This window comes from Gymnoscopelus braueri (genome assembly GCF_963280865.1).
Source record: "Gymnoscopelus braueri genome assembly, chromosome: 1".
NCBI classification, from domain to species: domain Eukaryota; kingdom Metazoa; phylum Chordata; class Actinopteri; order Myctophiformes; family Myctophidae; genus Gymnoscopelus; species Gymnoscopelus braueri.
Window position 1 is genome coordinate 15,675,449 of NC_137603.1, and position 13,886 is coordinate 15,689,334.

General features: G+C 41.5%; 1 protein-coding gene across 1 annotated transcript in view; it reads left to right on the top strand.

Annotated features, from left to right (window-relative positions):
* LOC308086706 (uncharacterized protein) overlaps positions 1-7,949 on the top strand; it is a 10,398-nt gene extending 2,449 nt beyond the window's left edge. The window contains exons 5-10 of the mRNA XM_080430355.1: positions 1,002-1,398; positions 2,891-3,027; positions 4,342-4,581; positions 6,520-6,681; positions 6,939-7,028; positions 7,377-7,949. Coding sequence (XP_080286481.1) covers positions 1,002-1,398; positions 2,891-3,027; positions 4,342-4,581; positions 6,520-6,681; positions 6,939-7,028; positions 7,377-7,550 — 1,200 coding nt within the window. The 3' untranslated portion in view covers positions 7,551-7,949. The remainder of the gene's footprint in view (positions 1-1,001; positions 1,399-2,890; positions 3,028-4,341; positions 4,582-6,519; positions 6,682-6,938; positions 7,029-7,376) is intronic.
* Positions 7,950-13,886: the final 5,937 nt, after the last annotated feature.

Below are 13,886 nucleotides of genomic sequence, written 5' to 3' on the forward strand. Positions count from 1 at the left end.
CTGAAATGCATCTTTTGTGTTCCTCTCAATCAATTGATTTGTAACCGTGTCTTCAAGAAGTATATCTAAAATAAATGTCATTACCAAAGCATGAAAAGAGTGCATCATACTTATCTCTGCAGCGGGACTTGCATGCTTACAAGGTTGCCTTTTAAAACCACTACCATTCAAACCATCAGCCTACAGTAGGCCTATGTAAAGTCTTACGTATACAGTAGGCTGGTGGTGGGGAGCGTACCTACTGTATGTCCCCTCAGCTCTACAGTTTGTTACCTCGACTACCAACCCCAATCCAAACCCTAACCCCAACACTAAGCGTCACCCCAGGCCTAATCTCTCAAGACAGAATCAGAGCTCCGCAGCTGAATCTGTCGGCAACTCCCGTTACAACGTGTAGAGTTTGTTGTTAGCAGGAATGAAAGCAAAGACGCACCACCGGAAGAGGAGGGCTGAAGGAGAGTGAATGGGCCGACATCCGGTCTCTACAGGAGGACGTGGGTGGTGCCCCCAGAGGCACCGCCTCTATTTAATTTTTTTGCCAATGGGTTCACAGATTGCCCCAGGCCTAACCCCAAACTGAGGGAACATATAGCTGAGGGAATATAGGGCTGACCCCTGACGATGTTCACAAATGTCATCACAAATAGAACATTAGGATTCACCACACTATATTCTGAGTCAAATTTACCTGAGTTACAACTGTACTTGGACCGCTTTTTTCCATCTACAATACCAAATCTCTTTGCCAAAAATAGCCGACCTACAAGCTCACAACTTGTAGATCGTCTATTTTTGGCGATGTTCACCCCAAGATATGTTGGCATGGCATGTTGGGGTTCAAGTGGTTAAATACCGAGTATGTGCCTCTCTAAACTAAGCAGCTTTACGTGTGTTGATTAAAAACAACAAAGGTCCTCTGGAAATCAAATACTCAACCATCATGTAGAAAGATGCTGCTACCTGAATGGTTTGAATAGTTATGAGTGCATCTGAACACACAGGTGAAGAAATACAACCTGGACAAAGTGCTGGTCAAAGGAACAGTGGACTGCATCACTCCAGTGATGGAGGCGGACGAGAGAGGAGAGGTGAAGGAGGCGGAGAGAGAGTACGAGGGGACGAGAGGGAGCGAGCAAGAGGGAGAGAGAGCGAAGAGGAGTGTGAAATATTTCCAAGTCCTCCTTCGGGAAGGAATTACACTAAAGGCTCGACATGTCGTCATGGCCACAGGCCCAACCCGTGTCCAGATGGCAAACATCCCTAACTGGGTGAGATGCATTGGAGAGAGCTACCCTGAAGAGCGATTACAACACACTGTGCACCTCATGCATCGCCTGCCCATCTCTCTGGAACAGGAAACACACTGTCTGGGACAGAAAGACTCTTGTCCAACAATGGGTAAGTTAGAACGGTGGTTCTCAAACGTTTTCATGCCAAGGACCCCCAAATTAATTATATATTACTTGGCCGCGGACCGCCATCTGAAAATATTTTGTGCCAGGGACCCCATACAGGATTGACTTGTGTTGATTATGTTTCAAAAGTATTCCAGATTCTCTTTTTTTTTTATTGCAGATCTACAAGCTCACAAGTTGTGAGGTTTCTCCATGGGCCCATTTTGTTTTAGTGCTCATGCTTCATTCCCACTAACACATACATTACCATATCTGTCTATATCTGACCTTATGTGTGTTTCAAAGGCAGGCTGTGGATAGCCAATTACTGATGACACCATGGCTTGGATTTCAAACTAAGCCCAAAGCTTTTATTTTTTACAGTGTGGCTCTGTCTGTGTGTGTTTGTACTAGAGCTAGTCTTGTTAAAGGAGAATTCCGGACATTTTAAGAGTTATCTTTGATGTGTCGTTACTCACCTACAGACGTAAAAAGTGGCATTGTTTTTTTCCAGAGATTCCCCTGTCGTCATTTTTTCAACCCCCTCCGTTGTACTACCGGTAACGCAGAACGAACAAGCAACCAGTGTTAAATCGTTCGGCATTACCGGTAGCCTCTCAGGAACTTTCAGCGCATGTTTGACTATCATGAGACTCTACAATGCGTAGTAGTAGAGAAAAAAAAAACTTTGCATCGGTTATAATAGACGAATTTCCCTAAGCCACGCGCTCCCATTATGACAACGGAGGGGGTTGAAAAAATTACGACAGGGGAATCTCTGGAAAAAAACAATGCCACTTTTTACGTCGGTAGGTGAGTAACGACACATCAAAGATAACTCTTAAAATGTCCGGAATTCTCCTTTAACTGCTGGACCAATAGTATTGTAGCTTGGTAACATTTCAGGTGGGCAGTACTTTCCATTTATCTTGAATGCTCACTTTTAACTCACAGAAATGGTAGTGTCCTTATGTTTTTTTATTGTAATGTTCTCCTGATGTTGTACTGCTCCCCTTTTGGCCATTTCCAGTTGTTGATTTTTGTCTATGAGCTTATAGTGTAAAAAGGACAAGAACAGGGAACTTATGAGCTGTCTCGGTCTGGAAAGACTAACATATATAGTTAGGGGTAAGCAGAATGAGTTTGTCCAGCTTTGGGAAACATACATGAATGTTATGGAGATCATTACTTAAGAGAAAAGGAAACTGAAAACTATATTTCATATGTTAAAGAAAGTGTAAACAATGTGCTTTATTTTATTTTTGTATCATTATTATTAACTTTTTATATATTTTTTGGATTATGCAAGTGCAAGGGTGTATATGTGTGTGTGAATGTGTGTGATAGTGTATGTATGTCTTGTATGTCACAAAAAGTCAACACAAATATTATGAAAAACAAGAACAAGGACAAGAAAGGTGCAAGAAAGGGCAACCTAATGACCTCTATTGTCATCTAACTGACTTTATTGGTTACTGTTCCCTGTATGTGTGCAGGGTCATCCTATGTGGTGTGTGATGCAGGCCAGAAGGTGATGGTGGTAGGTGGAGGTCTGTCCAGCGCTCATGTTGTCTCCATAGCCCTGCAGCAAGGTGCCAGCCATGTCACATGGGTCATGAGAAAACATCTCCAGGTCAGTTCATTAAAACTAACCAAATAACAAAGACTTGAATCTGACAAACATTCTAGTTAATGAAATAAAAATACAAATGATGCTTAAAAAAATAAGATAAACTAGAAAAAGTGCTCCTCGGAGCACAGGTCTCCGCCAGGTCAGGTTCGTTATTGTGGCCTCCTGGAGGCGCTATAATAGGCCAATGTGAAAAGGGTGCCATTTATTCTTAGGTCGTTCACAGCAATCGGACACTGCATTCATGATTTGAGGCATTTTGTTCCAAAAAGTTGTTTTGCTATATTAGACCTGCTGGTGGCGCTATAACAGGCCAATGTGAAAAAGGTTGGCATTTCTTCCTTGGCCTAGTGGGAATGTGTTTGTGAAATTTCACGGAAATCGCAAGCTGCGTTCATGATTTGAGGCATTTTGTTCAAAACGGACAAATCCTGCAAATTTTGGAAGCAAACCTTAGCCAATGAGGATGGAATATGGGAAATCGGACAGATCCGTGTTGATCACATGACTATAGAGATACTGTGTACCAATTTGCATGACGTTTGGATAAAATCTGTAGGAGTAATGTAAAAAAATGGGTTTTGCACAAATCGGCCTATAACAAGTGGCGCTATAATGTGAAAGATTTGAGGCAGAGGTTCTGAATTGGCATCCAGGGAGTGTGTGTGCACAGTTTCGCAGCGACCGGGCCAACGGTGCCAGAGATTAGCTGGTAACACACGGACAGGACGGACGGACACACACACACACACACACACACACGGACGGACGGAGGGTAAAACATACTCTCTCGCCATGCCTTTCGGCCTGGCGGAGACAATAACAATTTTGTGTATTTACAAAACAAACTAAAATCATGAAGAAAATGTCCAATGGCTAAAATAGCAATAGCAAAAGTTGCACATTTACAAGCTTGTAAATCTGCTATTTTTGGTATTTTTCTGATCATGTTGAGTCTTGCCCCTGACAAATCCATATTACAGTTAAAAATCATTTAAAAAAAAACGAATACAAACTAAACCTTTAAAAAAAAAAGACTAGCAAACTCAGTTTAAAACTAATCAAAACTAAACTGAAATTGAAAACAAAAAGTCAAAACGAAATCAAGAATTACGAAAAATGCAAAACTCAAACCACTGTGTGGACCCCCACACATGTCTTGTGTTGTTAAAATGTTTAAAAAATAGTTTTGAAAATAGCAGAAAGTGGTTAAACAGCTTTTTATGCTACATCAACTAATTTGCTGGGGACCCCCTGGAACTATACCACGAGGACCCCATTTTGAGAACCACTGCTTTACTTGATGTTCTAACCCAGCTGAAGCAGTTTGACGCGGGCGATGTGGAGAGCCTGGTGGGACGTTATTCCCACGTGGAGCACGGCATCAAGATGGACGGCCAGGCCTTCCTGAGGCAGTTCTACAATGAGAGGAGCCATCACAGGCGGCTGGCCATGATCCGACAGGCCAGGAAAGGCGGAGCCGTCACCCCAGAGGCGTATGCTCACCTCCAGCCTTTCATTCAGAGTGGGAAAGTGGATGTCAAACCATACTGTCAGGTAATCAGTGCTGGAAGGAGTACTCTACTTAACTAATAGTAGCAATACCACAATCCGGAAACGCTATGTTACAAGTAAAAGTCCTGTATTCACAATGATATGTGAGAAAAAGTAGTGTACAAAAGCATTAGCATCAAATATATATTTAAAGTAGGCTACCAAAAGTAAAAATCACACCCAGTGTGAAGTGGGCGGTGTGGTCATCACAGTGGTCATCACAGTGATGGAAGCTCACTTCAAAAAAAAATGTTTTTTTTTAAGTGCATAGTCCTATTTATAGGTTATTAATGTCATCATGTGTCTCGCCAATCACAGTACAGCTAGGGGTGTACTAATGAGCCAATCACAGTACAGCAAATGTGTACTAATGAGGTGTCCCAACCCCACTTATAGGGGCGGCTACACCGCCCAATAAATAGTCATTATGCAGTGTTTTCAAATTTAAGTCTTAGCCAATCAGGATGAAATATAAAAATTGGCCAGGTCCGTCTTGATGACATGACTAAAGAGATAATGTGTACCGATTTGCGTGATATTTGGACTAAATATGTAGGAGTAATATAAAAAAATTGGAGGCGCAGTAATAGGACAATGGCCTAGTGGGAATGTGCATGGAAAGTTTCACAGTCATCGGACGCTGCGTTCATGAGGCATTTTGTTCTAAATGGATCATTACTGCAAACTTTGGAAGCCAATCTTATCCACCTGTTTCCGCGGGAATTTACTGGAGCAAAAATCCTGTGTGGGAAACATCCTGCGGGGGGACCGGAAGTAGGAAATAGCGGCTCAGTGTGTTTACATTTGCCAGCAGAACGTAGCTGTACTGCGAACGGGCCTTTTGCATGTAGTTGAAGCGCAAGGGGGCGGGGGGGCGGTGCATGGGGAGAGAGTCAGCGCACTGAAGTCAAGGCACACTACAGACTACTGTGTTGTTGACAGACAACGGATGCACGCTTATTATGAGAAACAACACAAATAAAACATGGCAAAACAGTTGCGTGCATTAGTGCAAGATGAGGGTAAAGGAAACATTCAGTCTAAATGTCCAGTAATTCGCACGCGAAAAGGAAACATTAATGTCCAGTTTGCTAATCCACAACTACTGTGCCAGATAATCACCAAGAGAGTTAAAAAAGAAAAAACGTTTCAGTCATTCAGTCCGACTTCACTGTAGCCTATAGTAGCCTTTTCATAAATTATATTTGTATTAGGCTGTCCTAAGAGTTTATAATATTTAGAGAAATGTAAGGTTTCAAATACAAAAGTATTGGTAGTAGTTGCTGGACATTTAGACTGAATGTTTCATTTATCCTCATTTTGCGCTTATGCACGCAACTGTTTTGCCAGGTTTTATTTGTGTTGTTTCTCATAAGCGTGCATCCGTTGTCCGTCAACAACACAGTAGTCTGTGCCTTGACTTCAGTGCGCTGACTCTCTCCCCCCCCGCCCCCCGCCCCCTTGCGCTTCAACTACATGCAAAAGGCCCGTTCGCAGTACAGCTACGTTCTGCTGGCAAATGTAAACACACTGAGCCGCTATTTCCTACTTCCGGTCCCCCCGCAGGATGTTTCCCACACAGGATTTTTGCTCCAGTAAATTCCCGCGGAAACAGGTGGATAGTCAATCAGAATGGAATTTGAAAATTCGGATAGATCCGTCTTGATCACATGACTATAGAGAATGTGTAATGATTTGCGTGATGTTTGGACAAAATCGCTAGAAGTAATATTAAAAAAATTGTTTGGCAAAAATCTGCCTCCTGGTGGCGCTATAACATTCCAATGTGAAACATTCGGTACCGTAAAATGATCATTAGTGTTAATTCATCCATTTGTAACTCTGAGAGTCTGCAAATGTAATCAAATGGATGTGGTCCATTTGGTTACATTTGCACACTCTTAAGAATAGATACCACCGACACCGTGTATGACTGTTCAGGTGGGTGAGGCCAGGTGGTGCTACAGAAACCAGGCATGGAGTTTGTCCCTCAGCACTGGGGACAGCTGGACTGGGGATATGATCTGGCTCGCCACTGGATGTAAACTGGATGTCAACCAAGATCCATTGCTCTCCGGAGTAATGAAGGAATTCCCTGTTCAGGTAGGCCAAACGGAAACAATGAATATACGTATGCATGAGAACATGAGTGTTTGTGGTTGTTCAAATACATTTAATGGATAGATACAAGATCTTTTAGCAATCTTGAAATCCTGAAATGAATTAAATGGATAGATACATGTACGTGACACAGTGATAAAAGAATCTGATGCTGTCTAAATATGGCTAATGAAACTTTTGTGCGTTGCCATATTTTCATGTGTTCTAACATGGTGTGGTAATTTCCCCATATGTTGCAGGTAATAGACGGTTGGCCTTGTATAACAGAGAGCTTACAGTGGGCGCCAGGGTGCCCCATGTATCTAATGGGACAGTACACTGCACTTCAGGTACCTATACACAGTATCTATCTAAAAAGTTTAAATAGCATCAGAATCAGTTTAACCTCTGTAACCCCATACATTGACTATTTAAAAGTAGCCGATCTACAAGATCACAGCAGGCCACGATGTAGATCAGCTATTTTCAAAACATCTTGAAAAGAAAAGTGAAACATTTTGAATATTTTTGAAAGAAATTATTGACATGAAAAAGTTTGAGAACCACTGGTTTAGACAGGAGGAAAGTGTCCAGTCAGCAACAAGCTGCTCTTCTGTGAATACATAGATATCAATATTGCTGAATGATCTAAGTCTGTGAATCTGTTTTTCTTTCTTCTATTTTCCACTCGAGCACAGGTGGGACCTCATGCAGTGAACCTGGCTGGAGGTCAGGCAGCTAGCATGCGAATCGCCAAGGATATCATGCACCGCCGACAGCAGCAGTACACAGGAAGAACCTCTGAGATAATTGTGGAAAAACCCAAGACTGAGGAATATATTCAACACATGCATGGCCTTTTATGGTTGTGAATTATGACACTCTCCTTCCAAATGCGCAGCCACACAAACTGAGTGTGTAATCTGACATCCATATGCTACTCTTTGGTCGATATGCACTTTTTGTTGGTTGTAAATAATATGCGGAGACAGTAATTACATGCACAGATGATGAGGGTGACTTGGGGTCATCAGGGAGTGTTATGTAACAGGCAAAAAAACGGATTCAACAGAACCGCCCGGCTATGTTAACCTACTGTTACAGATCTGGGAACATTTTATATGGATATAAGTTTCAATGAAGTAGATTTTAAAGCCGCAGGGCGGCCTGAAAATAGACCTATATTGCTAGTTCTATATTGCGCTGATCCGAGCAATATGGTCACAGAGTTATGGCCATTTGAAGTGATAAACACTGAGGTAACACTACTGTTGCGCCCCATACTGTATGTGTGAAATTAAGTTGTTGTTTTTTTGGCATGTGACTATTCTCATGGCAAACCCCTGAACAGTGTTTGTGCCAAGTTTAATTTTAATAATTAATATACAGTAGGATGATTAACATACTAAAAGGATTGTTCATGATTATGAACAATCCTTTTAGTATATTATAAAATATTGGTATCAGCAATATCGGCCTTAAAAATGCAATATCGGTATCTAACCGATATCGAATTAATATATTGTTTTTTTATTTTATAATATTATAAAATATATAGTTTGATTGTGAAGCTGAAAAAGCCTTTTGTGGTGATGAAGGCTGCAGATTCAACCAGTGTTTTCTGTAGAAATGTCCAAAAAACAAGTTGAGCATCAGTAGACATATCAGATGATAAGAATGCACAGTTAATTCAAATTATGCATTTGCACCCAGAATCAAAGTTACAGGTTAAAGGTAAAAAAAAATATTGCAATATTGGTATCAGTATTGGTCGATTTGACACTGCAAATAATAGCTATAAATCTGATATTGGCATTGTAAATATTGTGCATCCCTAGGAAAAACGTTGTACATTGCGAGCTTGTAGATCGACTATTTTTGGCGAAGAGATTTGGTGTGGCGGGGAAAAAGGAGGTACCAAGTATAGACCCCTGGGTGACACCGGTCAACTATATAGTATATAATAAGAGAGTATAACTGCACACTCGTATAGCTGCCGAACAGAAAAATTACCAACGTTTCGGACAGACTAAGCTGCCTTCTTCAGAAGTTAGATTACCTGTTAGATTACCCAATTACTTATGAGCAGTAATCCACTGAGCTGAATGAATCAAACAAGATAAGGTTATGGCTCATTGTTTTCAATGAACTGGCTGGTCTGTTTCAATATTTGACCATGATAAATCTGTTTGAGCATACTGTCATGTGTAGAGAGGCTGCCTAGGAAAAAGAAAGTCCCAGAGAGCCCTGGCAATACAGTATGTTGAGATGCCCCTGAGCAAGACACCTAACTGCTCCCCCCCTGCTCTCAAATCTGACCACTTGGGCAGCAATCAGCTGTCAACCTAGCCATAGCCTCGATCTCCAGGCTTTTATTTTTTTGTTTAACCTAACCACAACCCTGTCCCTTGAAAAGAACACCTGTCTTCTTCTCTGCAGGTCATAACATCATTGTCTGTACAAACATAAACTGCACAGAGAGAATGTTCTGTGAATGTTCTGTAGACGCACAATGAGCATGTGTGTAAGGAGTTATTGTGTCATATCAATCTGGTGAACAAATACAGTATCTGTTTTAGTCTGCTGCGTGGGATGACAGAAACAGATGCTAAACTTGCGGAGCATATTCAGGAGTGCATGTAAAGGTCCTCCAGACCATAGACTTCCCCTGCAACCTGAAAGATCATGTCAGACATCAACTCCTTGCAACTGCTCCTGTGGACATGTGCTCCAATGACCTCTGCCTGTTACACACTTTAAACAGTCCTGTAAACTCTCCTAACATATTTTATTGATTATGAACAATCCTTTTACTGTAGTATATTATAAAATATCGGTATCAGCAATATCGGCCTTAAAAATGCAATATAGGATAGGATATTGCATTTTTAAGGCCGATATTGCTGATACCGATATTTTCCCCCAAATGTTGAATTATGACATACCCAGAATAGGGATGCTATGGTTTATGTTGTTAACAGTTCAACTTTTGCGTAGAAATAGTGTGGTCGTATACCATTTCAGATTGGTGGATTTATTGATTTCATCACTAGATGGCAATGAGAAATCTGAATATAACAGGATACCACTTAACGATCTTCCAGGCAAGATTATATAATCTGGGATAATATTTATGTCTTGTTTAAACAAAAATAAAAAATGCAATGTGTTTTAAATGAATTAATATGGAGCCAAAGAGACAGGCAGAGCAATCATTGTGGGCAGTATTGTTAGGGGATTTTCACAAGCTCTCAATTTGAGCCCACATGTTTGAGATTACAGATTTCATGATGACAACTCACAAAGTTCCCCTGTTTTAAATGGGAAGCGTAGCTTCGCCAATAAGCAAGGAAATTCACCATCTGCCTTTGATGTGTGTTAGTGGAAATATGTTTGTGGTATTTTATTTTCCTGTGTTTTTTAGATTAATGAATTCTGTCTCCACCAAGGAGCTCTTCCTTGATCCTTGTTATTACCATAGGAACATACTGACCGTCCCACACTCAAATATTTCCAGCTTGTTATAAACTCAAATGCCAGAATACTCAAGCTTGTTCAAAAGTCATGAAAACATTACTGTCTCTCTACGTTCACCTGTGCAAAGTACAACAGCACTGTGGCCAAACAAAAATGGGTAACACTTGCTATGTATGCCATGTGTATGGGATGCATAGCAAGAGTTACCCACAATTTCTCAGAGGGATGATAAATTGATGATTTATCTTCAGAGAATCAAGTCCATACCAAAGACCTTCAGACAAGTGACATATACGGAAAAGCCAACATAAAATGTCGGGCAAGCACAAGCCACCAGCACAGCTTCAATGTGTCTTGGCATAGATTCTATACGTTTCTGAAACTCGATGGAACACCACTATAACAAAAGTTATTCCCTCATTTGTTGTTTTGATGATGGTGCTGCCAGCGTTCATCGGTCCAAAATCTCCTTTGGGTGTTCAGTGCAACTCTATGGAAGTAGATATTAACGTTTGCCCGCTCAGTTATTCAGCCTTTAATTGGTCATAAGTTGTATTTATTTAGCATGGCCTACTGTCTAGCTGAACTCACAACCATTTGCAGAGGACAGAATTGGAGTCAGTGGAGTTTTGGGATTCTGTCGCAAGTGGTCGCAAGTAGCTCCAGTTGCAACTTGTTGCGTTGGGAATCATTGGTGTGGACTGTGCTTTAGTCTCAAAATGTAAACACTTGTGCATGTATGCCAGAGATTCCAGCTCGTCTGCTGGGTTGGTGGTTGGTGATGCTGGAGACCACTGCCCCTCCCCCCAGTAGTGTGGGTGAATATAGCACTATAGCCAGGCTGGTGGGTTCTCTCCCAGCATGCCTTTCAACAGGTGTGTTTGCTTATGGCCACGTGATCGGTGGGATCACACAGCTGTGGAGCCACATCACAGGCACCTCACTGCAGGGGACCGCGCTCACCTCCCCGCAACAGATGTTCACCCCTGAACCGTGACCCCTCGCTCTGCTCTGCTCTGCTCGCCTCGTCCAGTCTGACCACTGAGGAGGCGGAGACGTGACAAATGTGTCAAACATGATGGCGCAACATGGACTGTAATGTTGGAACAAGAATATGGGTTTTGCAATAAAATAACAATTAGTAAATCGCTCACGTCTGGGAAATTATTCACATTAAATGTAGCATACACAATAACATTACTATTACATTTTCATAGTTAAATTAACACAGGAATTTACTGTGTGTAATTCGTAACATGTCATTTCCCCCCCGTCCTATCCTCAGGTCACCCTAATTTATATGCTCCCTAATTTACCCTAATCACACGATGGTGTCGCACTCCTGAAATAGCAGATCTACAAGCCCACAACACATCGCACCTTTGACACATTCCATTCTGATAAGTATAAAGGGGGAATCTCAGCCCATGAAGATGTATGTGGCCACACAGAACAGCAACACAGAACTGCAACTATGGATGCAACAGTTAATCGGACTAATTGATTTAATCGATAATTTTTCTTTTTATTGTTAACCTAATAAATCGATTAACAAACAATCCCTATTTTAGGAATCTCATTGTAGGCAGAAATCATTTCAAAAACTTTCAAATATATAGAAAATAGCATATCTACAAGCTCACCACGTGTCGCAATAAACTGTTGTGCATAAGTATAGTAAAAGTATAAAATAGGCCATAAGTGGTTAATTGATTCATTGATATATAATTCTTTACAAATATAAGTAAATAAAACATCTGGATTGTAAGATTAATCGAAAAAGCAATTGATAGAATAATCGCTGAGGAAAAGATTGATAGTTGCAGCCCTAGACACAGGGGATTTGCAGGTACTGGTGTGTTCTTCAACAAATAAGCACTTTCAGGAAATGAGGAATTCATTAAAGAAAAATGCAGTCCATCTTTGACATGACATCTATATAAATGATAATTAGATTAAATGGAAACCCCAATTCAGTAACTGGAGTTCACACCAAAGGCTTTCCCATGCAATCAAAGGCTGTAAAAAAGAAGGTTCTCTGGCTGTATAGCCACAGACCTACACACCTACACACACACACACACACACACACACACACACACACACACACACACACACACACACACACACACATACATACACACACACACACACACACACACACACACACACACACACACAGAGAGAGTATACTAACACTGCTATGCACTCACACTAATTGGGCATCACGTCCTGAGGGTTGTTTCCTGTGTTTTCATCATCATAAAGTTTCACACACACACACACACACACACACACACACACACACACACACACACACACACACACACACACACACACACACACACACACACACACACACACACACACTCACACTCACACACACACACACACACACACACACAGACACACACACACACACACACACACACACACACACACACACACACACACACACACACACACACACACACACACACACACACACACATGCACGTGCACAACCTGCTGACTCAGCCACAGTATCCAGAAGATAATTTGTGTTCCGTCATACGGTGGTGTCTCGCAAAAATAGCAGAACTACAAGCTCACAATGCGATGCATCCGCGACACGTTGTGAGCTTGTAGATCGGCTCTTTCCGGTGCGTGACACCATCGTCTGTCAGCTCAATGGAGTTTTGTCCAGCCAGGCATGTGGGCTCTCTGTAGGGACGTGGGCCTCATGCAGATGCTCAAGCTATCAACAAACACATGATCTGAATGCCTGTCCTGTCAGTGGAGACTTTGGGAACTATAGTGGCTCTCAAAGTGGGGACTAACATACAAACACAATGGCTATTTTCACTAAAGAAAAGGAAAACGCTCACCTATAATGACATGCCCATTGCCCAAAATAGGTATCGATTACTAAGTAGTTCAACTGTGGCACACCTATTCCAAAACTATAGCAAAGGAGGAGTTACGGTTTCTCTCAGAAAGAAGGCCATGGGGTCAAAGGTTTTGTGCTAGTGCATTCATGTGTGTGCACGTGCATGTGTGAGCTGAGTGGTACCCTCTCAGTTCCCACCTGATGTCATGTCGGAGTCCCGACTGCTCCAGACCGCACTGAATAACTGCTAGCTTTTGATTGATTGAATATTTTATTAGGCAAAAAATGTAAAACAGCACAGTTACATTTAAAAAATACTTTGTCTAACAGGTCCATTCATAAAAGTCCCTGCGGACTTGTTTCCAATGAGGGCCTTGGTATTCAATTCATAGGCATATATAGTGGCACCACAGTTCAAATATCATTACAAAATAAACAGCAAAAAAAATAACACTATGTACAACAAAAAAAATAAAAAAGAGGGGGGGAAAAAAAAAATGTACAAGAACAGGGGGGGGGAGGGTCTGCTGTCTAACAGGAAAATGGTACTACCTCCTCCTTTGGCCTCCTGAAAGGTGATTTTTTTAAGGCTCTTTTAAATGAGCCCAGCGAACTGCATTTTTTGAGGGATGGAGTTAGACTATTCCAATCCTGGGTGGCAGTGCTGTAGAAGGAGAATTTGCCCATGTTTGTTTTATGGGTGGGTGGTACCAAATTGTTGTTAACGCTCCCTCTGGTATTGTGACTGTGGGTGTCGCTAACCTTTTGGAGGTATTTACTCAGATATGCGGGAATAGGGGGCATATCGGGCAAATTTGAATTTACAATTTTGAAGGCCAGTCCCATTTTTAGTTGTTTAACC